We start from the raw sequence: 27,356 nt of genomic DNA, 5'->3' as shown, positions 1-27,356 counted from the left end.
CAACAGCAAGCTGAACGTGTATCCTAACCGTCTCTACATCAAATGACTCTTCCATTGTTCAGTAAAGTTGTTTCCCTACCTACCTACGTATTTAATATGACAGCTATACTATTCCTTGCGCAACACGTCTGAACAACACGCCTGAACCAATGCGCAAAAATAAGCCTATGCATACATAACCGACCAGCCATGTGTGGAATTTTCATTGATGACATCACATCAAATTGGCGATGACACTGGTGACAAGCGAGGTTTACAACATCAAACATAACTTTTCAATGAGAAGCGGAGTGACAATAAGCATGAATTTTTGTATTGTTTACTTGCCATGGCGTTGTGTCAGTGGAGAGATCCCATGACTCTGAGGGCCCATTTGTATAATTATTAAGGCGAAAGCATCCGGAGTGTATGTAAATAATTCTTGGAAACAGCTCTGACTGAAAAAAAAAGAAATTCTATGCGCGCGTACCTGACGCCTTCTCTAGAGTAAACTCCGCGGTGTGAATGTATTCTTGCGCACAAACTTGCAGGTCACGCATTCACGTCAAACCAGACGCAGTCACTTTGGCATTGGCTGTTTCTGATAGCGTTATAGCCGGCGGTGGCGATAGCAGCGACAGAGCATGTCCGCCATTATGGCTTACGGGAACAGCCGCACAAGTTCGCCACAGTGGAAAAAGTGCTTGTCGGTGATATAGTGCGTCTATGACAGCACGTGTGAGCAGGATGACGAAGACAAGAAAGTCCCGTCTTTCACTGTTGCAAGAGCGTTACACCTGTCTTTTTTTTCTTCGCTGCTTTCAAATAACTCAACTTCATCACGCTCACAATCATCGTAGTAAACATACGTCGACGTTTAAGGATCGTCCCATTACCCTCGCGCTGTTTCTATTACGATTTTTTTTGAACGTATACGTCTGCGTAACGGTTTGCTCATTCATCAGTTTCATCAGCGGTTCACTCGAAAAACGCACTGACGTATTTGCCTAATGTATCATACTTAACCAGCAGGTGCGAAATGCGGGCAGTTTGCCGAACCCCTATAAGAAGTGTACTGGAACAACTCAGCCACGTAAAGAGCCACGGATGACGGCAATTAAGGCCACGCACTGGTTCCGTGCGCCACCGTGTGTGTATAGCAGGCAAGGTCTCTCTCGCTGCTCCACCATATCGATCCGCCGTTGTCCTCGATGCACCAGGCCGTTCGCAAACACCTCCACTGGGAAACACAGAGAGGCGCCAGCATGTGTTCTTTGTGACAACGGTCTTTGTGCGAGGTCGCCTTATCACCCCGACAACCCGCTTTTTTTCTATTGTCTCGCCAGCTTCGCCATCGCGTCGCCACTTATTGAAGATCTTTGCCGTACACTGTGTGCGCATACGCCCGAGACGAGCTGCACGAGAGAGGATGAAAAGGAGTGCAAGAGTCGGCGCCCGCCGGGTTTCTTAGCGTAAATCACTTGCACCGTTGTTTGTTGCAGCTCGATTGTGCCATTGTAAGGTATAGTGACTGACTCGGATCGTGCCACGCACAAAAAAAAAGGATGGTTCGTTTGTGGACCATGAATGGTTCCGGTCGCTGCACTCCTATAAAAAGGCAGCAGGAGCAAAATGGAGGATCTCTATATGTGCAGGAGAGAAGAGATCGGGAGCTTGTTATCGCACTTTCGTCGACATACAGTCAGGCTTAACTCTTTTCTATCACCACGCTCTGGTTGCGCCTGTGGAGACTGTCCTGTTACGAGTTCGTGTTCTCTATTCGACAGGTAATAACTGTTCTGTGTTATTATTAACGCGAATCATAAGTACGAACCATTTCCTCGTGCTGATGTGATGTACGAAATGCCTAGAACTTGAATTACTTTTTTTGGGGGGCAAAAGCATGCAGTATCTCGATCAGCGGAAAACATCGGTTAAGGCTAACTATATACGTGTCTTAATAACAATATGAAATCCAAAATTAAAAATGGAATTTTTTTTCGTTGTGTAAACTGAAATAATTTTTTGTATGTTCGAGTGATTGAAGCTTCCTTACTCCGCATTTCTGCATCACGTTTGAGAGACTGAAGGGTGAAATGCTGTGGCACAATCAATGTTCTGTTAAATGCTAATTTATTATGAATGCACCTGAAAAATGTGCCACAGTCTTGAAATCGGTTTGAAAATTCGTGCTAATTTCCGGAACACTTCACTTCTTATGGCGTATCTCATAGTCATATTGTAGTTTTCGAACGTGAAACCACAACAACTATTACTCAACATTCACGAACTATCGTTGAAAAACAATCTGCCAGCACTTCTTTTGAATAGCTAATATGCGCGCATAGCTTTTGTAAGCAGCGCTCGCTGATTTTTTCTTCATACGTGAACTTGCAAGTGCTCTGCGTTGAAGGTGAACTCACACTTACGCCACACGGTCAGTGCTGACGTCATATCACAGTACTACGTATGATCAGGCTCATGCAGCAGCTGCTGCTGATGCTGTATTCTATCGAAAACATGAGTCACCAAACACGCGCCTCTAGTACTTCTGGCGGAGGCGAGGACTCTCTGTACGGCTCCAGTTTATGAAACTGCCGTACATATCTGTGAAGGAGACGACCATAGAAAGCTTATCTGCAGTTCATAGAGATCCATCATACAGGAACGAAAGTCACGCGAAATCATAAATACAGACGAAAACGACGAAGCCCAAACATCTGCCTTTGTGATCCTGTTCTCTTGTGTCTGTTTTTGCGCTGATGCTTTCTTTATTCACAACTCTAAAAAGAGCTAAAAAGGCGGATGAATGCGAGACGAGATTTTTTTCTCTCTCTTTATAAATATAAGGTTCCTAAATCTATTCCAGAAGCGTGCCAGCTTGAACGTGTTGGTATCACACTCACACTAAAAAAAAAAAAACAGCGGGAAACAACAACGAGAAAAACCAACACAGGACGGGCGCTGTCTACCAGCAAGTGCATTTATATTATGAATTACCATAGTGTACGCAGCATGCAAAAGAGAAAGCAGAGGATAGAGATATTTTACTAGCACATGCACACAGACGTACAAAAATATTAACTATCGACGCAGTTGTGCGTTCCACGCTATACTATAATCACGGCATGTGCTAATGTGCTAGAAAGATCTTATCCCCCTCCTCTTGTTTTTGTTATTTTTTTCCTTCTCAGAATGCGCATATATTGGTACTGCAAGAGTAACACAATTGTTGGTAGTGAGAGCTAGCCCAGAGCTCCACCAATCCAGGTTCTTTGTGCAATTAATAAATGCGATAATAAGCTGGTGATTTTCGGAAGCCCGGACGTATTTGTAAATGTAATGAGCGCAGCCTTCATTCCGCGCATTCTATATACAGTCAACAATAAACTCGTTGTTGCGATAAAACTGTACAACCATGCTATACATGCACGACACTGGCATGTAGTAGACAAAAGCGCGTCGAATTGATCGGCACCTAATTAAGATGAGGAGAAGGAGAAGCAGAGTGAGTGAGTGAGTGAAACAACTTTATTCGAAGCAGAGCACACAATAGAAAATTTACTTTCCTTTGGAGCTTCCGACGTGGGCTTCGGCCACGAGAATGTTTTTGATGCAGTTTGCAAGTACCTTAATAAAAGTAAAAAAAATAAACGTTTATTTGTGTGATTATTATTCCTGCGGAAATATTCCAACATAAACAGGTACTTTGTTTAACCACGCTAAGTTCTATTTAGGGTAATGAATGCATTGTCTGATCTGAACGAGTGACAAACAATTATTGCACTCCTTTCATTTTACCTAGGGTGCCTTTTTTCTTTTTTTGCTCTGGTGGTTGGTTTTGATATTCAATATTAAAAAAAAAGTCTCACTGCAATAAGTCATCGATTCTTGGCCGATCCCCCTGAGTGGGTACAAGCCATGGCTGTGGAATCATCATCATCATCATCATCATCTTCATCAATTATCAGAGTTGCTTGTTGGGCAAGTTGGTACACCGTCCCATTCATGGCCTATCCCCCTAGGTGGCTTGCGCCAAGGTGTTGAGGAACCAACCAACCAACCAAGTTGGTACATACTTAGTACACTACGAAAGCCACAAAATGTCAAAATCGGAAAAAGCAGACCCACGTCTCTGCTCCCCGTTTCTGTTTCTACTGCTCTGCTTTTTCTGATTTCGACGTTTTGTGGCTTTTGTAGTTTTGCATAATTAGCAGTAGCCGTGGTGTTTTCAAACGTCCCTTCACTGCGCAATACGCTAAAGGCGTGATGTCACGGAGATTAAATTTCTGTACGGCTATACCACTTATAAAATTAGACCGTATTCTCCCTCACCACATCCTAGAAAAGGCTGGTCTTTAATGTAGTCATCAATCAAGAACGTGATTGTGCGTAAGGTTCATCTCCGCTTTATAACTTTATAGAGGAAAAATTAACGACCCAACCTCCCCCAGTGCTTTACTAAATAAAAAAAGCAAAAGAGAAACTATTTTACTCATTTCCTGAAAACGAGAATTCAAATAAGCTGTGGGATGTTGAGCAGTGCTGGAGCAGGTGTAGAAGGAGCGTAATCACCGACTATGTCGTAGAAGCCAGGCAAAATAAAAGAAGGGTCCATATTTATTGCTGGCGATTATTACTACATAAAAGGGTCAGATGTGTCATTAGTTCGGTGGATAAAAAACGCAGCTTGCCACATGTATGAGACCGAGACTGGTGACTACATCGCAAGAGAAAAGCCGTTTTACGGTCAGCAACAAAGAAATAAAGAAACATAATAACCGTGCGGCACTGTTTCCAAACAATCTGTAAGGTGATGTCAGCAAGAAAGAAAAGGAGGGAAAACCATACACTTGACCGCGTCACGTGCGTGTAGCAGAAGAAGAAGACGAGGCCTCGGGAAGGTTTGTAAGGTAATGAGCTGTTTTAAAAACTATCTATTGCTAAACATTTTGAGATTATAAACAAACTCATTTCTATAACAACGCATCATCTATTTCATGGCTGATCCCCCATGGTGGGTTGTGCCAGTTTAACAAGGGTCAACCAGCCAACCAATGATTTGAACAGCATGCAGGAAGACCTGCCAACTTCGTGCGATCTGTCGCCGCTGTACGAACCCAGTGAGCACATGACGCCGTTCTGCAACGCACACGACGGTGCCAGCGCAGCGTCGAGAAAGCGGAGCACTTCGGCTTGCAGGAATTCGATGGCGGCGCCCGTTCGGCACAGCCCGTCGGGCTCGACCGCCCACTTCGACAGCTGCCCACCTTTGCCCGAAAGTTCTTCCCCTCTGCCAAGTGCGTCTTCGGTGATGGCCGCCCCCTTCTCGACGATGCCCGTGCGAAAGCCGCTCATCGGCGACAGTAGCTGCCTATCGTACGACTTCGCGTGCAGCTGCTCTATACCGGAGAGCCGAGCGACCAACAAGGCGCCTCCACAGCCCGCTGCTCCCTCTCGGTGAGCTCCGTAGCCTCAATTAAGCGGCTTGGCAATTAGTAATAATTTTAAGTTTCGTTTAATGCTGGCTACTAAATGAACATTAACGGGGTGAATAGCGTACTCAGATGGGGCGTATTTGCGACTACAGATGACGCTCGCGCTGTTCCACGCGCGACGCTCCGTCGTTATAGACATGCGAGTTGAGCACTGTAGGTGCTTCTTCTCGATGACATTTTATCACTTGAGGCAGCACTCACTGACCGGCGCCGAAATGCACGAGCGGCTGCGATGACGCCGCTTATTTCGAACGGCACTCAGCCGTACTGTGAGGAGATGAGAAATATTGGCCCAGTTCCCGCATCAACGATGAAATTCACCCGCTTCCTGAGTAAGGGACTTTAGACGATGCGGCCAGTGCGCGCCACCGTAGCCGACGACGCGGTTCAACCGTTCAACACAATGTCCCTCAAGCGTCTGCGCACGCGCGAGCTGCTGCCGCGCTGGCCGCATCATTGCCGCATCGCGAGGTCACGCCCAACGAGATTACTCCTAAGGGTGGAACAGACTGTAGATGTTCAAGTCGCAGCAAACGCCCAAGAGCTCACCTTCAGCACCGACAGAGGGCCATCTGGCCGCTTCCCGAGCATATCCCTCTCATTACTGCTATATACCGAATGAGTTTACCGGTAGGTGAAACAGACGCTTACAAGCAGGATAAGTTGTATTTGTTGCAACCAGCTGCACGACACAGATGCCCTAGGACATGGTACAGCGGCGTATACAATGTAATAGAACGTTGTGCTTGTTGGTTATGCCGATTGGTACATCGTCACTTGCATAAACGTTCGTAGAGTTGTGTTCGTCGCCCTGCCCTCTTCTTTAATGCCAATGAATGGGGACGGCTTCGCACCTCCCTCTTGCCCCCTACCCTGCCCTTCTTCCATGCGTACGTCCACGTTTACTTGAAAGACGCGCCACGCTGTTAGCAACGACAAGAGACGACGAGGTTTTGCTGCATAATAGTGAATTCCAACTTTCCACTCTAGATGGGCTATAAATTGCTTTTGTTACAAAACACCTGTCGATTTTTTTTTCATTGATCTGTGCCCAGGTTTCGGTTTTCGTCTTGTTCTTTCGACGCCTTTACATTAGGATCTCTTTGTTTGTTGCTCGTTCTCAGATATCATGGTTGCGATCTTTAATACGTCATCTGTTCGTTCCTGCACAAGCAGTGAGTGAAATGTGCTGCGCAAGTCTCCCAAGAGCGTTTATATTGCAAATGCTTCAGAAAAATTAACTTGGTTGAGAATGGCGGGGTTTTTTTTCGCCTCTGTTTTTCTTTTTTTCTTCTCGTTTCTTACCACGCAACACGTCAGCGTATACAGCGACTCCCGATCCATGACAGCTAGAAGAGTAAGCGTGATAATAAGTTGTAATCTCCACCACGGGCTAGCTCTTTTAGTCCACTTGTGACGATCACCGCAATACTTATCTGTTTTGCAGAAAACATGTGTTGTTGTTTACCTTTACATGCAATTAAAATTCGAATCGGTATCCAAATTGCATATAGCATCTGTAAAACATCGTTCCTCTTACATTGCTCCCATTTGTCTGTAGAAGCGTCCTTGATCTTTACGCATGTTCAGTTCATACCGTAGACGGTTACGCCAATCTTGCAGCAAAAATCACTACAGCATTTAACAGCGCTCAAGATAGCCCGTGCAGCCCTCAGAGCTTCTCCTCTCTGTAAACTGGTTGGCGTCGGCACCCTCTTCATCAGTAATTTAGGCAGCATCTGCCGCAGGGCGTCATGGTGGTTTTCTTCTCCTTGTGTGATAATACTTGTGCATCGGCGACTGCTCACGCCTGAAACTGAATGGAACCATGCATCACTATCTGTATCACGCACGCTTTTGCATCTCTTCTTCGAGTCGACTCATATTATTGGGCGTTAAATAGCTTTGACCTATGCGAGTTCTGTTGTTTGCCCTGCGTGCTGGATACGCTCATTTTATATGTTAGAACACGTTTACTTAAGTAATCAATTGCAGAACCATATCTGAACCACTTTTAGGGAACATCTTATTACGACTATTTATCTCGTTTTCAAATAGGCAGGAAATAATAACAATTGTAGGTGTTTAACGTCTCAAAACCACCATATGAATTTGTAGACGCCGTTGTGGAGGGCTCCGGAAATTTCGACCACCTGACGTTCTTTAACGTCCACCTAAATCTAAGCACGCTGGCCTCAAGCATTTTTGCTTCCATTCGGCTGCCACGGCCGAAATTCTATCCCATGAGGTGGGTCGGAAAAACAACCCAGTTAAAAATGTAAGGTCATGCACGGACATGGAAAAAGAGAGAGAGTTTCAAGTTGCCCCGCCACGGTGGTCTAGTGGCTAAGGTACTCGGCTGCTGACCCGCAGTTTGCGGGTTCGAATCCAGGCTGCGGTGGCTGCATTTGCGATGGAGGCGGAAATGTTGTAGGCACGTGTACTCAGATTTAGGTGCACGTTAAAGAACCCCAGGTGGTCGAAATCTCCGGAGCCCTCCACTACGGCGTCTCTCATAATCACAAGGTGGTTTTGGGACGTTAAATCCCACATATCAAGTGTTACAACGGTGTGTCATTGATTAATTCGCAGCACTAACTCGCACGCCTGCAAGCTGGCGATATTCATCGGCTGCCTGATCCTGCTGTCCCTCGCCATATCGCAGTTTTTAGTGACACGTCAAGGCAACTACGCGTTCTCGCTGTCATCCAAGTTCGGTCACGTTCAAGGCGACCAAATATTTGTGCACGGTGGGCAGCCGGTCATTCGCTACCTCGGAATTCCTTTCGCCGTGCCACCGGTGGGCAAATTGCGTTTCCAACCATCCCAGGTCGCCGAGCCTCTAGTTGGTAAGAACTTGTAGTTACAATTCGACCAGTCCGATATGGTGATATCATTAGCGATACAGCGCCAGGTTAGGCGAGAAATAATATACTGTTGAGTCCTCCTCGGCCTTATGCTCTATAGCCCTGTTTGGCTTTACGTTCCCGCGCAGACCCATCATATTCTGACAATCGCGTTTAGACGACCAGGTTGTAAATATAGCACCAAGACATACACGCTGTGGGGGTGCTATCGCCCCTGCAAAGTTGTTTGCGCCTCGCGGTGCACTTGTTTTGCGCATAGCCGCCTTTCAAGTTTGCGACTACCGAGCACTAGGTGGCGTTGTGCTCGCGAGCGTTTATCACCACCACCATCATCATCACGGTCGTTAAAACGGTAGCACGGGCGGTGGCGCCTGGCGGGAAGCTTGGTAATTGCAGAGGAGAGAGGAGTAATAATTTGGCTGACCATATCGTTGTTCCAACCGCAGTTAAATAATTGTGTGTTGTTTGGTTTGTTCCGACTGCATCTACTGTGTCCGTTCACTCCGAGACCGTGGTGCTTTGTCCCATTTTGATACGCCACACTGGCCTTCCACCAGGGGTAACCGCCGGCGCTACCGTTCTAACAACCATGATGATGATGATGGTGATAACAAACACTCGCGGGCACAACGACACCTACCGCTTGGTATAGTTGTGAACCCAGCCCCGCCACGGTGGTCTAGGGGCTAAGGTACTCGGCTGCTGACCCGCAGGTCGCGGGATCGAACTCCGGCCGTGGCGGCTGTGACGGCTGCATTTCTGATGGAGGCGTAAATGTTGTAGGTCCTTGTACTCAGATTTGGGTGCACGTTAAAAAACCCCAGGTGGTCGAAATTTCCGGAGCCCTCCACTACGGCGTCTCCCATAATCATATGGTGATTATGGGACGTTAAACCCCACATAGTGGTGAACCCGAAATGTGGCCTATGCGCGAGACACGTTTGCCATGAAGCGCAGAAAACCTTACAGGGTGTTATCACCCCCACAACACGAACCATAAACAATACGCAGATGTGGCATCCACGCAACACGTTATTGCATTTAACCACGACGCATTATAAAAGATTGAGTAGTGCATGAGCACGCACACAAACAGGAGTAAATCACAACCAATAACATTTCGCTCTATAACAACTTCAACTGGAATCTAACCAGACAGTAGCCAATGAACTGCAGGGTTTGGAGAGCAGCTGACTGTCACTTTTCAGCGCACCTGAACAATGCCTCGTCCAAGCGAAGGATTAATTTCGTCGAGCGAGCCCTCCCCTGCCCTCAAGACAGCACGATTACCCCGAGCTGGATGCACATTGATCTCGAGAGGACATCTGAAGATTGCCTATACTTGAGCCTGTGGACTCCGGACACGCAGTGCCTGTTCCAGGGTCGGGACTGTGGAACTCGCACCGTTATCGTGTTCTTTCACGGAGGAGATCTTCACCATGGTGGAAACAGGTGCGTACTGAAATCCATGCTTTTACTCACGGCCAACTCTCTTCGTGTGAAATGTGCATGATCACTTTGTTCGTGTTTCAAGTTCCCATTTTTACATAAAATGCGGTAATGGTGGGGTCAAGCGATGTTAACGAAGGTAAGATTATTTCGGAAAGTTTAACCCTGCGCGCAAAAACAATACAAATGTCATGTTTTTCTTCATTCGATTTCTGAACGCGCCCAACATTGGCATGTGGGAGAGGCTCTTAAGTTGGGCATCTAAACATTCGACCAAAAATTTTCCAGTTTTGCAAGCGTATATGAAGAGGCGCATACACAAACGCACGCAAAAACATAATATAGTATTGGACTCCCCCCCCCTAAAAAACACAAAATCTGGCTATTCCCCTAACGTTTTTGCTTTCCCTATATATCCTGCCCGAATGTGCTCTCCGTCTACCGTGCATGGGACCTTCCCTTGATTCCATGGCTGCGCGCGCTGGCACGAACGTTTCTTATTGCCATAGAAACCATATAAGTGTTCTGTGTCGAAACCATCGTGAGAGCGCATCTACGCAGGACACACGAGAAAGAACAGACGAGGGCAAGCGTGTAGTTGCGCTCTCACGATCGTTATATGTCAAAACACCAACTTGCCCAACAGTCAACTTTTTTGAAGCGCGTCTTACTGCGTTTTGGCTTAGTATGGAGTACCATATGCCAGCACCTACGTCGAACTCTAGCTTGGAATGTCTGTGTAACTGCATTGCAAAACAAGCAATCTACGCGTTCTTTATGACACTTCTCTGGTGCGTGTACAGGGTGTACGACGGTGCCGTGCTGTCGTCCAAGGCAGACGCCGTGGTTGCCATACCCAATTACAGGCTCGGTCTGTTAGGTCATTCCACGCGGAACGAGTCCGAGCTCCTGTTCCTGGGTTTGGGCGACCAGCTCACTGCCATCCGCTGGCTAAGAGAGAACGTGGGCTTCTTCGGCGGCAACGCGTCTCGCATGGTTCTCGCAGGACATGGCGCAGGAGCCGCGTCTGTTGGCCACTGGATACTCGGCACTCAGCCCGAAATCGCGGACGTGCAGCGCTTCGTCATGATTAGCGGGAGCCCTTACGCCGGGTGAGGCCTCCGCAAGAGAAAAGCTTCACACATTGCGTAATTCAGATGTGTGAGCCTTAGAAAGCAATGACTGTAGGCTTGAGTCGAAAGCGAATTGTTTACTGCCATCGAAACCAACCACTTTCACTTCAAAGCCCCGGTTACATTGAAGGAGCCATCAAAATTATATTCACCGTGATTGTTCAGCCGTACCCTGATTATGCATCCTTGGGGTGCATTTGTGCGAGATGTTTCACGCGTTTAGCAACAGCTTTTCATTAATCATGCCGGTTAACGCCACAACCATTTCGGAGATGTATATCGCACTTACAAGACAGGTTTTATGCTTTAAACTCACCGGCATCGTCTTAAGCATTAGAAGTATGTCCGAAGGTCGCGGGATAGAATTCCGACCTCGGCGGCTGCTCTTCGATGTAGGCCAAATGCTGGAGGCCCATGTACTCAGATTTAAGTTCACGTTAAAGAACCCTTAAGAGTTGGTCGAAGTCTTCAGAGCCTTCTACTACGGCGTCCGTCCTATATTGTTTTGGGACGCAAAACCTCAACAATTATTATTATTAGCAGTTGTTTTAACAAAACCTATGAATGAAACTGTGTGGAAGCTCTCGTCTGCCGCTTGCTTTCTAAAGCATATCTCAAAGAGGGCAACAAATGCTTCCACAACGCTTACGCAGGTACATGAAAGACGCCGATGTGACTACGAAGAACATGCGTATTCTGGCCCGCCGTGTCCAGTGCGAGAGCTTCGACGAGGTCAGTTCCGTGGAGGAGATTCTGCCGTGTCTCAGAAGGTTTCCGTCCTCGATGCTCGTACCCCGGCTGAGGGGGCTCAACGGACGCCTCGAGGATCCTTCCACAGGCATGGACGATATCCCTGCTGCGAACGAGTCGCACATCAGCAGACCACGCGGGTCGCTTCTCTTGGGAACCGCTTCCGACGAGGGTTCCCACTTAGTGGGCCGAATGACGACGCAGCACGACATGTCTCAGGATTGGATGTATCACTGGCTCACTTCCCAGGGCGTAGACAATGTCTCCGTTTTTCTAGACAATTACCAGGTTGGTCTCGGAATCCTCCTTTTATTGAAAGTAAGCTTGCTTGAGAACTTAAGTTTAACGATAAAAAATAAGCGCAAATGAGAAGTTATTTCTTTGTATAAATTATCGTCCTTTGTTAAAACAAGCGATTTTATGTCTCAAACTATTTTAGACGCGAGGCAGCTCTTTGACTCACGTGTGTAACGCCGTACGTACGTACGTCCGTATGAACGCGTGGCGCGTTCTACTTGCCACGGGTGTTGGAGCGGTGCCAAGTAGGTCACGCCACAGCTGCGCGTTCATGTCACGCTCCCCTCGCACGCTTCTATCGCAGATGCACCCTGAAGGTACTCTCTCCCTCACTCACAGCACGCTCGCCGCAGCGCCCGCAGCTGCCGGCTTCTCCGCTCACTCGCAACACACTTCTCTCTCACTCCACCCTCTCCACCGCCCGCAACGCTAGACCGAACTTCGAGTGCAAGTACTCTTTCGGCTCGTTTATCTGCGATGACACACGAAACCCAACCCGCCTTCCGTGTCTTTGCGTTTCAAACAAATGTTTACTTGAGTAAATGCTACACCGAGTCTCGCTTCAAACCATTCTTAGCACGCGCGTCGACGCCCGTTCCAACCGGGTCAACGCCGTGCGCATTACTGCTGCTTCGCATCCAATCAGTTTTCCTTTCGGGAAAATAGTTTTTTTTTTTCAGTTCCTTACACATTGAAACATGGTCGTCGTGAACTGTGATTAAAGTCACCACTTGGTACACAGCAACAGCACGTTATGTTTGTGTAGCCCCCGCCGTGGGCATAGCAGTGACTCGCTCATTGCCGGCTATGGTGTACAGGAATAGGAAAAAAACTGGAAGGGAGTGTAACATGACCATCTCGAAGGCTTGTAATAAGTAATATAAAAATTCGTGACTCCCCCCGCCCACGTCTCGCCAATGAAGGCAGTTATATTTAGCACACTTAACAACAGCTAAAATCAAACGCCTTATTGTTTACGACAAGAAACAGGCAGTCTAGTCTAAATCATAGTCTATTCTTGGATGCTCCCATTGAAATGTTTATGTAACACAACGTACTACAGGTATTACCTTTTAGAAAAGATATTGTCATGGGATCGAGACGTTGACGTAAACAGCAGTCAGCGTATTCAAGTTAATATAAAACTATTTATTTGGCCGTACTTGTGGCCGGGAAACGAAAACTCAAACAACAGCAAGCAACTGATTTCGGCGAAGAAAACGTTAGCCATCGGCAATCTGTTCCGCAGAGGGCGCATAGGTATTCATACATATGACATCAAACATTCAAGCGCTATCGCTGGTGGCCGCGTTTGTTCCAGCTGTTCGCGTTTGCGTGCTCAAGCCTAACAGATTATCACAAAATAATATGAAATTATTCCGCGAGCCATCACATTGAATAAGTTGCAAAATCGCTGTCATCTGCTAGTAGTGTGCTATCTCGTTGCCCGCATTTTTTTTCAAATGGGCTAATATTACTGATATATTATACCTTGCATGAACCATATTTTATTGTGCGTTTGTGTGGGCCAACGTATATAATATATGTGGGCATCAGCTACACCGACACACGCTTCCGCAAATAGCGAACTTATCCTATTTTCATCCCACGGGGCAACTTCTTGATAAACCAAAATTTAGCATGCGCTATAAGTTTTTGCGAATATCAACGTTTATATTTTTAAGTGTGAATACACTTTATAAGCGACCCCAAACCATCCACCGCCGTCGGCGGCGTCCGCAGTCTTCTCTCTATCTTTAAAAGAAAGAGGAGTTGGCGGGCCGGAGCGCGACGCTCTACCGAATAAGCCATGGACGCGACGCTGATATCCCCCTTCGCTCGCTCCTCCGGTCTCCTCGCTCGCTGCAGCTGCGCGCGCACCCCTCTCTCTCACGCGCTCGCCTTCTCTCTCAGTCTCCCGTCGAGAGCGGGTCGTGCGATAAATGTCCCGGAGGCAACGCAACCATCAACAACGAATGCAGTACAACCGAATGCCAGCACTGCACCCGTCGTTGGAGGTGACGGTACCGCGGTGGTTTCGCCGACGTTGGAAGACAAGGCGGCGCTGCGAAGGGCTCGTGAGACCGAACGTAAGCGGGCGAAGCGTGCAGCGGATGCCGAACTGCGTGCTCGCGAGGCCGAGTGCAAGCGGGCGAAGCGTGCAGCGGATGCCGAACTGCGCGCTCGCGAGGCCGAGGACAAGCGGGCGAAGCGTGCAGAGGATGCCGAACTTCGCGCTCGCGAGGCCGAGGACAAGCTGGCGAAGCGTGCAGCGGATGGTGAACTGCGCGCTCGCGAGGCCGAGATGAGGCGTCAGCATCGAGCCGCGAACGCGGCCCAAGAAGCGGAACGACAACGCAAGCGTCAGGCGGAGAAGGGCGATGAAGGCCGGCGTCAAGACGCCGCTCGCAATCGTCAACGGCGAGTGGACGTTCCTGAAGCCGTTCGAGCCAGTGAACGTGCCGCGCGGGAGAGGGCGCGAGCCCTGGACTTTGCTCGTCCGGACGCGCGTTTCAAACGCGACTTTGTGGATCGCAGCTTCGGTCACAGCTGCGCCGTGTGTGACCGGCTGTGGTTCGATAACAAACTGAGCTGCATTTCCGGCGTGAGAAACGAGCGTACTTCGCCGCTCAGAGACGACTCGCTGTACGCCTCCGTCTACACCAGTGCCTACTCCGGCGATGCCGTCCTGGTTGTGACCGTCTACCTGGCCCCGAACCTCTCGAGAGATGACGTCTTGGAGCAGATGGATGCGGCGATGGAGAGTGAGTTTGTGCGCGCGCGTCCCTCGGTTCCGATTGTGGTGGTGGGTGACTTTAACGTGGACGTTAGAAAGGACAATGGCTGGTTGGTGAACCACATGCTGAACAATTACTCGATGACGTGTCTGTCTCTCGAGTTTCCGACCACGATCAACGGTGGCTTCATAGACTTGGCGTCCAGTAGGAACTGTACGGTCCGCTCCGTCTTGCCGGATCCGCTCACCGTACATTTCTCGGATCACAAAGCGCTGGTACTAACCGTGAGCTACAACGATAACACGAATAGGTGCTAATCTGTAGTGTAGTTTGTGTGTGTGTGTGACGCGCTCGCGATGTGTGCATTTAATGCATCGTATGAAAATCGTGAAGCGTAAATAAATAATACTTCGTATATAATGTATCTGTGTACAAATGCTTCATGACAAACAACACTTAAATTCATTAATTACACTTCAGTCATCATCATCAGTAATAAAACTCCCAAGCATTTCCCCGAGGGTGAACGTGGTTAAGTGCGAATGCACGGGGTGATGCTATGAGGGGGAGTAAAGTTAAAATCCGTTGGTATTCGCCAGTGAGTTAACGTAAACTCCCCCGTGTGATCAAATTGCGATTCCCGGGAACCAATACACCATAAAGGCACCATAGTGTGAATAATAAATATAATAGTGCGAATTAATAAATACCCCTCATAGCATCACCCCGTGCATTCGCACTTAACCATGTTCACCCTCGGGGAAATGCTTGGGATTTTTTATTTTGTTTTGGCTCCAACCATTGTAATGCCTTATTAAAACGAAAGTCACGTTTTGAAATACAAAAAATAAATGTAGCGCAGTCGTCTCAAAGACAGCTGGTAGGTACCACTTTGACTCGCAAATAATTGAGAGAGTACTGTTGTAAATCTGAATACGCTACATCAACAAAACCATTCTTACGTTTCGCATTATTTTTTGTAAAATTTCTTTCGCACTCATTGTTACATTACATACTCTGCAATTACATTGTGCGTCATAGCCACGTTTATTGTTCTGCTCTTGCCATAAATGTCATTCTGATGTATGGCAGTGTACTGTGACATTTCCTCTAAGTATAACAAATTTCTATATTGTTTGTAAATATGCGTTAATCTAACAAATGTTTCTTTACACGTTTACATTCGAAGTTGTCACGCGTTCAGTGGTTAGGCCAACACTGTTCTTGTACGCAGCGCGAATTGGGAACGACCAACTTGGATGTTGTACGGAGCGAGGCATACGCCGACGTCCGGTACCGTTGCCCCATGCGGCGCTTCGCCGAGCGAATGACCAGCAGCGACCTGTCCGTGCACTGGTTCGTGTTCAACGCGAAGCCTTCGTTCGAAGAGTCGTACCTCCGGCGTGAAGACGCCGGCCACTACAGCACCGTGCGCCTGCTGCTCACCGACCTCGGAAACGTGCGCCCTACCGGCGAAGACATCGTCGTGCGGGACAGCTTCGTCAGGACGCTTGGCTCATTTGTCAACACGGGGCAAGTGATTTCCCTCGCCCTTTTCACATATCCCTATCGGGTACTGCGGACGTTGCGTCAAGGTACAAGCAACGCGAAGGAGTAGCCTGAATATAAAGACATATTTCTATTTCACACGGCTAAGCGCTATCGACATACTGAGGTGATTGTAGTGACATTGCGGCCCCCATCACGTGATCATGGAGGGCCGTGGCGAGCTTCGGGCTGGGCGTAGCCTACGCGCAGCGACGCTGTGCTACAATCGCCTCCGTTATCACGTGATCATAGAGGGCCGTGACATCGCAATACCATTACAGACAGACAGACAGACAGACAGACAGACAGACAGACAGACAGACAGACAGACAGACAGAGACAGACAGAGACAGACAGAGACAGACAGACAGACAGACAGATAGACAGATAGATAGATAGATAGATAGATAGATAGATAGATAGATAGATAGATAGATAGATAGATAGATAGATAGATAGATAGATAGATAGATCAACTCACGACAGGAAGAATAGCCTTAGGGGCGTGCAAAAATGGGGCTTGGGTGTGTGGTGGTTACATGTGGGTAAAAATGCTCGCGAAGAAAGCATAAAGCGAAGAAAGTTTAAAACTGGGCAAGTATGAATATTGCATAATGTTAATAAAGCTCACGCAAATAAGTATTTGACGTATGCATGGGGGAGGCAGTGGCCAGATACTGCACCAGGGTGGCCAATCCTTCTCTGGTGAGGGAGTGCGTTCCCGGCGGTAGTTACCGGTGAGGCCGCACCCCAGGCCTCGTAATGCAGTTCCATCACCACGCGAATTTTTTTTAATCCAGTTGGGAGCTGCGCGGCACCGGGATTTGAACCACGAACCTTTCGCATGCGAGGAGGATGCTCTAACAACTACGCCATCGCTGCTGATGATGATAACATGGGAGAGGCATTTGTCCTGCAGTGGACGTAGTCAGGGTGATGATGATGATGATGAAATAAGTATTGCATAGGCATCAAACAGTACAGGGTACGCGTGGAATAGACGAAGAGAATAGAACAATGAACACCACATTTCAATATGCACGTCACTTCATAATTTACTGAAGACTAACTTACCGTTGACTCCATGGCATCCGCTTAGCAGCCATAGAGTCATCAAATACATAAGCTGGCTAAGGTACAGCCAAGTTCAAGGGCGCGTGTTCAATTCCTCGCCACGCCGACCGCATGGCGAAAAGCAAAGGCGCCCATGTACTGGGATTTAGTCCGGATAGTCAAAATCAATCGGGAACTGGACCTTGTAGTCAAATCATGGTGGTGGCGCGTGAAACCCCGTATCTGAATTTAAAGGAACCAGCACATTCATTTTCGCGATTACAACATGTGTTATGTGGGTTAACCCTTGGGCGTTCACAAAGAAACTGGCGAAATTTCAGTGCATTATGTGGAGCGTTTAATTTGTCACAGAATATTTTAGAAATGCGAGAGTGGACTGAGAGTCGGGCAACACTGGCGCTCTCACTAGCTGTGGCTTAACTAGTGCTGAGTGTTATAAGCGTGTGCATGCCAGACAAACATTTCGTTCTGCGCTCAGTCTGCAGCACATGGAATCGAGCCATTTCATCTTTTCCCAGCATTTGTTTTTTCTTTTTTTAGGAGCAAAGCTCCTCAGGTGGTGGGTTAGTCCCGCGACCGTCGTAGTAGCCACCCTTGCTTCTCCCAATGGTGAAGCAGAGTGGCGGGCGCGTTGAAGACGCCTGCGCTCGGCTTCTTGGGCTGGCGTCTCGTCGGTGACGTTGGGGTGCTCGCTACCTACGTCGTAGCCACCCGTAGTACTCCAGGTGGTAGAAATTTCCGGGGCCATCGACCACGGCGTCCCTCATAATCTTGTGGTGGTTTTGGGACGTTAAACCCCACATATATTATATCAATCGTAGTCATCGTAGTCGTAAAAGCCAATAGAAATGCATTGCATGTGAATAAAAACGGTGTCACAGCATATCCATGGAGGGAATGATGCTGAGTGGGGTGAAGCGTTCATTTGTGTGTCCGTCCGTGGGTCCGTCCGCCACCCGTCCGTCTGTGCGTCCTTCCGTGCATCTATTCGTCCATGTGTCCGTCCATGCGTGCGTTCGTGCATTAGTCCTTTTGTGCGTCCATCCGTCCGTGCATCAGTTCTTCCGTGCTTCCGTCTGTCCATGCATCCGTTCATGCGTCCACCCATCCGTCCGTCCGCTTTGCCCCACTCGTCATCATTTACCTCGTGGATTTGCTGTCATTTTTTTCTTTATCAGCTTGGCATTAAAATCGGACGATTTGCAGCGACTGAAACTTCAACAAAACTTTAAAAAATGGCTCCGCCGCTATGGAATGTTTCTTCCTCCGTTTCCGCCGCTCCATGAGGTGCATGGCGTAACACGCCATGACAAAATGGCGGCAGCCGGCGTTGAGCAGGGAGTACAGCCAGTGACGTATTGGGCTTATGTAGCACTGAAATATTAATTTACAGTCCATTTTTATATGTAAGCACAGTGGACCTTCTTCTATTTCCCGCAGAAAATAACAGATTGTTGGCCGACCGCGTCATGGCCTTGTTAATTCCATGCATCTTCTCGGTATGCGTTGAATCTGCATGTTTGTTACATTCCTCCCTTTCATATCACGTGCTTGCAGGCGCGTTCCGAAGATCCTCGGCGGAAAAGAGTGGCCGCCTTACACGTCGTCCACTAGAGCAGCCGTGAGAATCGGTCGACACGGCCACGTGGCCATCTCGATGAGTGGGGATCCATGCAGACACGTGCGTCAGCACGAGAAGGAACCAACTGCAGCAACCACGACCGAGGCGTCCACTTCGTGGGCAGCGTTCGTACAGCCCAGGGTTTGGGTGTCACCTGTCTCACGAGCGAACACTGCGCCGTCGACCCAGCAGCCTACGACAGAACCTGCGCGGCCAGGCGTCTGGTTCGATGACGATGCCTTCGCGCGGCGTCGTGACCATGCGGTGCTGATTCGAGACGCTGCTGTCGAATTGTCTGACGTTGTGCCGCGAGAGGATCGCGCAGCAAGCTACGATGCAAAGCATGCCGACTTCGAAGAGGCATAATCGTGGCACTCTGATGACAGTGCAAATAAAATAACTGCTTTGTGCCCGGTGTGGAACATTAGTTATATACATCTTTTTTGAAAATACAATTTATTCGCGATATTACGAATGTGATAAGAACGCACGAGCTGCTATTGCGGTTTAGTCGTATCATGCGCAGGGGCATGAGGCAACCTCCACAGCCGCGTTGGAGGGGGTGTTGGTTGGAGGGCACCTCCCAGGGAGTCACGCGCAGCTTGCGCGGATATGTCACTGAAGAGTTTTAGGGGCGAAACAGGAAAGTTTATTGCAAACTGGTAACAACATTTTAGGTGAGTACAACTGTCTGGTGTAACAAAATCACTTCAGTGGCGTGTACAAACAAGAGAACACAGACAGGATGTAACACACAGCACTTCCAATATTCCCACAGATAACGAATCACTCAAGAAAACAAAGAGAAAAGAAACACAAAAAAGCAGTAAATTGGAACAGATTCATATATTACGTGCGACGAGAAGCGATTTTTTTTCTCCGAGTTAAAACGGCAGTGAAGGAAGTTCAATATTCCCGTTTCAAACTCAAAAAAAAAACGTGTATGCCACCTTCTGATAAATGCTTCTTCACCCTGAGTTTCCATCTGTTCGGTAAGGTACCGAACCATGATCATTCTAATCTTCTGTAACGCTGGGTATGCAGCTCGTTGGGGACGACGCCGCGCTTCGGCCATACAGCGGCGACGCCACAAGACGAACATTGTGACGTACAGTACGAGTTGTTCAAATAAGCCCCATCTGCGCTGTTGGCTCGAAGGAATTGACACTCCGAATTGACGATGCACGACGTGCCACACGCCTTTGGCGCTACGCATTCAAACATCGTGTGGCGGACCGTTTTTCTTTTCCCGCAGTTGGGGCAGTGGTCATTGGGAACGACGCCCCACTTTAACAGTCTCTGACGAGTGGGCAACGCGTCCCATCGCCGAAGCCAATCAAATTCTCTAACTATTTCCGGTACGTAGTTGTTGCGCCATTTCTTCCACTTGCTGGGCCTCCATCTCTGTTTTTCCTCGCCAGTAATCAAGTGACTGATTAACATTTCGCTAATGCGTGCGGATGCGAGCTTTACAAAGTATTCTTCGGTGGCGTCGCCGTCAACCGAACGCTTGAGGCCCTCTGCTGCCTTTTAAAAGGCATGTGAATGTTCTGCTTGAGGTCCCCGGTACCTTTCCGACGAGAATGCGGCTCCCATAGTTCCGTTCCAATATAGCAATAAGCTACGACCAGAATAGTCATTGTCCTGAAACAATTTGTGAACTGTTTTAGCTGCAAGTGTTTTTGTAAATGTCACTACATCAGGCAGACTGCGTCCTCCACAACTTTTTGGGAGCTTCAGGAACTTTTGTTGAACTTTTGGCGTCTTCCCGTCTCATAGAAAGGCTCCAACCAATGACGCAAGGCAGCTCGCAAAAAGTCGGGTATGAGTGCAATGTGCCCGATATAAAAAAGCATATGCGTATGCTTTGGTTTTCACCACCGTCACTTTGGCGTCAAGTGAAAAATTGAAGTCAGTGGTGTACGTGAAGACCTGCGTGGCTCGATGTACGGCGTTCTCCCAATTTCTTTTGGCCACCTCCCCATCTTGAAAATATACCCCGAGGACTTTTACGGCATCCACGAATTGAATACCATCCGGCAAAGAGCTGTGAAAGCTACCGAAACGAAGGGCTTTGCATTTCTCTGCATTCAGGAAAGCACCCGATAAACTGGCATACTCTTCGAACAGCTCCAAGAAAGCGCGGTAACTGCCTTGGTTTCGCACAAACACAGAGATGTCATGTGCATCAGCGGTGATGCTGACTGACTCCAGACCTGTAATTGGAAAGCCCTGAATATTAGGGCACTCTCGAGAGATGACGTCTTGGAGCAGATGGATGCGGCGATGGAGAGTGAGTTTGTGCGCGCGCGTCCCTCGGTTCCGATTGTGGTGGTGGGTGACTTTAACGTGGACGTTAGAAAGGACAATGGCTGGTTGGTGAACCACATGCTGAACAATTACTCGATGACGTGTCTGTCTCTCGAGTTTCCGACCACGATCAACGGTGGCTTCATAGACTTGGCGTCCAGTAGGAACTGTACGGTCCGCTCCGTCTTGCCGGATCCGCTCACCGTACATTTCTCGGATCACAAAGCGCTGGTACTAACCGTGAGCTACAACGATAACACGAATAGGTGCTAATCTGTAGTGTAGTTTGTGTGTGTGTGTGACGCGCTCGCGATGTGTGCATTTAATGCATCGTATGAAAATCGTGAAGCGTAAATAAATAATACTTCGTATATAATGTATCTGTGTACAAATGCTTCATGACAAACAACACTTAAATTCATTAATTACACTTCAGTCATCATCATCAGTAATAAAACTCCCAAGCATTTCCCCGAGGGTGAACGTGGTTAAGTGCGAATGCACGGGGTGATGCTATGAGGGGGAGTAAAGTTAAAATCCGTTGGTATTCGCCAGTGAGTTAACGTAAACTCCCCCGTGTGATCAAATTGCGATTCCCGGGAACCAATACACCATAAAGGCACCATAGTGTGAATAATAAATATAATAGTGCGAATTAATAAATACCCCTCATAGCATCACCCCGTGCATTCGCACTTAACCATGTTCACCCTCGGGGAAATGCTTGGGATTTTTTATTTTGTTTTGGCTCCAACCATTGTAATGCCTTATTAAAACGAAAGTCACGTTTTGAAATACAAAAAATAAATGTAGCGCAGTCGTCTCAAAGACAGCTGGTAGGTACCACTTTGACTCGCAAATAATTGAGAGAGTACTGTTGTAAATCTGAATACGCTACATCAACAAAACCATTCTTACGTTTCGCATTATTTTTTGTAAAATTTCTTTCGCACTCATTGTTACATTACATACTCTGCAATTACATTGTGCGTCATAGCCACGTTTATTGTTCTGCTCTTGCCATAAATGTCATTCTGATGTATGGCAGTGTACTGTGACATTTCCTCTAAGTATAACAAATTTCTATATTGTTTGTAAATATGCGTTAATCTAACAAATGTTTCTTTACACGTTTACATTCGAAGTTGTCACGCGTTCAGTGGTTAGGCCAACACTGTTCTTGTACGCAGCGCGAATTGGGAACGACCAACTTGGATGTTGTACGGAGCGAGGCATACGCCGACGTCCGGTACCGTTGCCCCATGCGGCGCTTCGCCGAGCGAATGACCAGCAGCGACCTGTCCGTGCACTGGTTCGTGTTCAACGCGAAGCCTTCGTTCGAAGAGTCGTACCTCCGGCGTGAAGACGCCGGCCACTACAGCACCGTGCGCCTGCTGCTCACCGACCTCGGAAACGTGCGCCCTACCGGCGAAGACATCGTCGTGCGGGACAGCTTCGTCAGGACGCTTGGCTCATTTGTCAACACGGGGCAAGTGATTTCCCTCGCCCTTTTCACATATCCCTATCGGGTACTGCGGACGTTGCGTCAAGGTACAAGCAACGCGAAGGAGTAGCCTGAATATAAAGACATATTTCTATTTCACACGGCTAAGCGCTATCGACATACTGAGGTGATTGTAGTGACATTGCGGCCCCCATCACGTGATCATGGAGGGCCGTGGCGAGCTTCGGGCTGGGCGTAGCCTACGCGCAGCGACGCTGTGCTACAATCGCCTCCGTTATCACGTGATCATAGAGGGCCGTGACATCGCAATACCATTACAGACAGACAGACAGACAGACAGACAGACAGACAGACAGACAGACAGACAGACAGACAGACAGAGACAGACAGAGACAGACAGAGACAGACAGACAGACAGACAGATAGACAGATAGATAGATAGATAGATAGATAGATAGATAGATAGATAGATAGATAGATAGATAGATAGATAGATAGATAGATAGATAGATCAACTCACGACAGGAAGAATAGCCTTAGGGGCGTGCAAAAATGGGGCTTGGGTGTGTGGTGGTTACATGTGGGTAAAAATGCTCGCGAAGAAAGCATAAAGCGAAGAAAGTTTAAAACTGGGCAAGTATGAATATTGCATAATGTTAATAAAGCTCACGCAAATAAGTATTTGACGTATGCATGGGGGAGGCAGTGGCCAGATACTGCACCAGGGTGGCCAATCCTTCTCTGGTGAGGGAGTGCGTTCCCGGCGGTAGTTACCGGTGAGGCCGCACCCCAGGCCTCGTAATGCAGTTCCATCACCACGCGAATTTTTTTTAATCCAGTTGGGAGCTGCGCGGCACCGGGATTTGAACCACGAACCTTTCGCATGCGAGGAGGATGCTCTAACAACTACGCCATCGCTGCTGATGATGATAACATGGGAGAGGCATTTGTCCTGCAGTGGACGTAGTCAGGGTGATGATGATGATGATGAAATAAGTATTGCATAGGCATCAAACAGTACAGGGTACGCGTGGAATAGACGAAGAGAATAGAACAATGAACACCACATTTCAATATGCACGTCACTTCATAATTTACTGAAGACTAACTTACCGTTGACTCCATGGCATCCGCTTAGCAGCCATAGAGTCATCAAATACATAAGCTGGCTAAGGTACAGCCAAGTTCAAGGGCGCGTGTTCAATTCCTCGCCACGCCGACCGCATGGCGAAAAGCAAAGGCGCCCATGTACTGGGATTTAGTCCGGATAGTCAAAATCAATCGGGAACTGGACCTTGTAGTCAAATCATGGTGGTGGCGCGTGAAACCCCGTATCTGAATTTAAAGGAACCAGCACATTCATTTTCGCGATTACAACATGTGTTATGTGGGTTAACCCTTGGGCGTTCACAAAGAAACTGGCGAAATTTCAGTGCATTATGTGGAGCGTTTAATTTGTCACAGAATATTTTAGAAATGCGAGAGTGGAATGAGAGTCGGGCAACACTGGCGCTCTCACTAGCTGTGGCTTAACTAGTGCTGAGTGTTATAAGCGTGTGCATGCCAGACAAACATTTCGTTCTGCGCTCAGTCTGCAGCACATGGAATCGAGCCATTTCATCTTTTCCCAGCATTTGTTTTTTCTTTTTTTAGGAGCAAAGCTCCTCAGGTGGTGGGTTAGTCCCGCGACCGTCGTAGTAGCCACCCTTGCTTCTCCCAATGGTGAAGCAGAGTGGCGGGCGCGTTGAAGACGCCTGCGCTCGGCTTCTTGGGCTGGCGTCTCGTCGGTGACGTTGGGGTGCTCGCTACCTACGTCGTAGCCACCCGTAGTACTCCAGGTGGTAGAAATTTCCGGGGCCATCGACCACGGCGTCCCTCATAATCTTGTGGTGGTTTTGGGACGTTAAACCCCACATATATTATATCAATCGTAGTCATCGTAGTCGTAAAAGCCAATAGAAATGCATTGCATGTGAATAAAAACGGTGTCACAGCATATCCATGGAGGGAATGATGCTGAGTGGGGTGAAGCGTTCATTTGTGTGTCCGTCCGTGGGTCCGTCCGCCACCCGTCCGTCTGTGCGTCCTTCCGTGCATCTATTCGTCCATGTGTCCGTCCATGCGTGCGTTCGTGCATTAGTCCTTTTGTGCGTCCATCCGTCCGTGCATCAGTTCTTCCGTGCTTCCGTCTGTCCATGCATCCGTTCATGCGTCCACCCATCCGTCCGTCCGCTTTGCCCCACTCGTCATCATTTACCTCGTGGATTTGCTGTCATTTTTTTCTTTATCAGCTTGGCATTAAAATCGGACGATTTGCAGCGACTGAAACTTCAACAAAACTTTAAAAAATGGCTCCGCCGCTATGGAATGTTTCTTCCTCCGTTTCCGCCGCTCCATGAGGTGCATGGCGTAACACGCCATGACAAAATGGCGGCAGCCGGCGTTGAGCAGGGAGTACAGCCAGTGACGTATTGGGCTTATGTAGCACTGAAATATTAATTTACAGTCCATTTTTATATGTAAGCACAGTGGACCTTCTTCTATTTCCCGCAGAAAATAACAGATTGTTGGCCGACCGCGTCATGGCCTTGTTAATTCCATGCATCTTCTCGGTATGCGTTGAATCTGCATGTTTGTTACATTCCTCCCTTTCATATCACGTGCTTGCAGGCGCGTTCCGAAGATCCTCGGCGGAAAAGAGTGGCCGCCTTACACGTCGTCCACTAGAGCAGCCGTGAGAATCGGTCGACACGGCCACGTGGCCATCTCGATGAGTGGGGATCCATGCAGACACGTGCGTCAGCACGAGAAGGAACCAACTGCAGCAACCACGACCGAGGCGTCCACTTCGTGGGCAGCGTTCGTACAGCCCAGGGTTTGGGTGTCACCTGTCTCACGAGCGAACACTGCGCCGTCGACCCAGCAGCCTACGACAGAACCTGCGCGGCCAGGCGTCTGGTTCGATGACGATGCCTTCGCGCGGCGTCGTGACCATGCGGTGCTGATTCGAGACGCTGCTGTCGAATTGTCTGACGTTGTGCCGCGAGAGGATCGCGCAGCAAGCTACGATGCAAAGCATGCCGACTTCGAAGAGGCATAATCGTGGCACTCTGATGACAGTGCAAATAAAATAACTGCTTTGTGCCCGGTGTGGAACATTAGTTATATACATCTTTTTTGAAAATACAATTTATTCGCGATATTACGAATGTGATAAGAACGCACGAGCTGCTATTGCGGTTTAGTCGTATCATGCGCAGGGGCATGAGGCAACCTCCACAGCCGCGTTGGAGGGGGTGTTGGTTGGAGGGCACCTCCCAGGGAGTCACGCGCAGCTTGCGCGGATATGTCACTGAAGAGTTTTAGGGGCGAAACAGGAAAGTTTATTGCAAACTGGTAACAACATTTTAGGTGAGTACAACTGTCTGGTGTAACAAAATCACTTCAGTGGCGTGTACAAACAAGAGAACACAGACAGGATGTAACACACAGCACTTCCAATATTCCCACAGATAACGAATCACTCAAGAAAACAAAGAGAAAAGAAACACAAAAAAGCAGTAAATTGGAACAGATTCATATATTACGTGCGACGAGAAGCGATTTTTTTTCTCCGAGTTAAAACGGCAGTGAAGGAAGTTCAATATTCCCGTTTCAAACTCAAAAAAAAAACGTGTATGCCACCTTCTGATAAATGCTTCTTCACCCTGAGTTTCCATCTGTTCGGTAAGGTACCGAACCATGATCATTCTAATCTTCTGTAACGCTGGGTATGCAGCTCGTTGGGGACGACGCCGCGCTTCGGCCATACAGCGGCGACGCCACAAGACGAACATTGTGACGTACAGTACGAGTTGTTCAAATAAGCCCCATCTGCGCTGTTGGCTCGAAGGAATTGACACTCCGAATTGACGATGCACGACGTGCCACACGCCTTTGGCGCTACGCATTCAAACATCGTGTGGCGGACCGTTTTTCTTTTCCCGCAGTTGGGGCAGTGGTCATTGGGAACGACGCCCCACTTTAACAGTCTCTGACGAGTGGGCAACGCGTCCCATCGCCGAAGCCAATCAAATTCTCTAACTATTTCCGGTACGTAGTTGTTGCGCCATTTCTTCCACTTGCTGGGCCTCCATCTCTGTTTTTCCTCGCCAGTAATCAAGTGACTGATTAACATTTCGCTAATGCGTGCGGATGCGAGCTTTACAAAGTATTCTTCGGTGGCGTCGCCGTCAACCGAACGCTTGAGGCCCTCTGCTGCCTTTTAAAAGGCATGTGAATGTTCTGCTTGAGGTCCCCGGTACCTTTCCGACGAGAATGCGGCTCCCATAGTTCCGTTCCAATATAGCAATAAGCTACGACCAGGATAGTCATTGTCCTGAAACAATTTGTGAACTGTTTTAGCTGCAAGTGTTTTTGTAAATGTCACTACATCAGGCAGACTGCGTCCTCCACAACTTTTTGGGAGCTTCAGGAACTTTTGTTGAACTTTTGGCGTCTTCCCGTCTCATAGAAAGGCTCCAACCAATGACGCAAGGCAGCTCGCAAAAAGTCGGGTATGAGTGCAATGTGCCCGATATAAAAAAGCATATGCGTATGCTTTGGTTTTCACCACCGTCACTTTGGC

The 27,356-nt window shown here is 48.2% G+C and overlaps 2 protein-coding genes across 2 annotated transcripts; both read left to right on the top strand.

The window, feature by feature from the left end:
- The first annotated feature begins 1,412 nt into the window (after positions 1-1,412).
- LOC142788382 (uncharacterized) lies at positions 1,413-19,376 on the top strand. Its single transcript, XM_075884950.1, has 6 exons — positions 1,413-1,766; positions 8,070-8,326; positions 9,553-9,796; positions 11,580-11,964; positions 15,946-16,244; positions 18,891-19,376. Exons 1-6 carry the CDS (start codon positions 1,612-1,614, stop codon positions 19,318-19,320), a joined length of 1,770 nt encoding a protein of 589 aa, XP_075741065.1. The 5' UTR covers positions 1,413-1,611; the 3' UTR covers positions 19,321-19,376.
- A 3,081-nt stretch (positions 19,377-22,457) lies between these two features.
- Positions 22,458-25,885, top strand: LOC142788371 (uncharacterized). The gene is made up of 2 exons (XM_075884947.1): positions 22,458-22,753; positions 25,400-25,885. The coding sequence occupies exons 1-2, from the start codon at positions 22,527-22,529 to the stop codon at positions 25,827-25,829; spliced, it is 657 nt and encodes a 218-aa protein (XP_075741062.1). The 5' UTR covers positions 22,458-22,526; the 3' UTR covers positions 25,830-25,885.
- Positions 25,886-27,356: the final 1,471 nt, after the last annotated feature.

Source organism: Rhipicephalus microplus, chromosome 2 (assembly GCF_043290135.1).
Source record: "Rhipicephalus microplus isolate Deutch F79 chromosome 2, USDA_Rmic, whole genome shotgun sequence".
In the NCBI taxonomy this organism is placed as follows: domain Eukaryota; kingdom Metazoa; phylum Arthropoda; class Arachnida; order Ixodida; family Ixodidae; genus Rhipicephalus; species Rhipicephalus microplus.
This window is presented reverse-complemented; position numbering and strand designations above follow the sequence as displayed.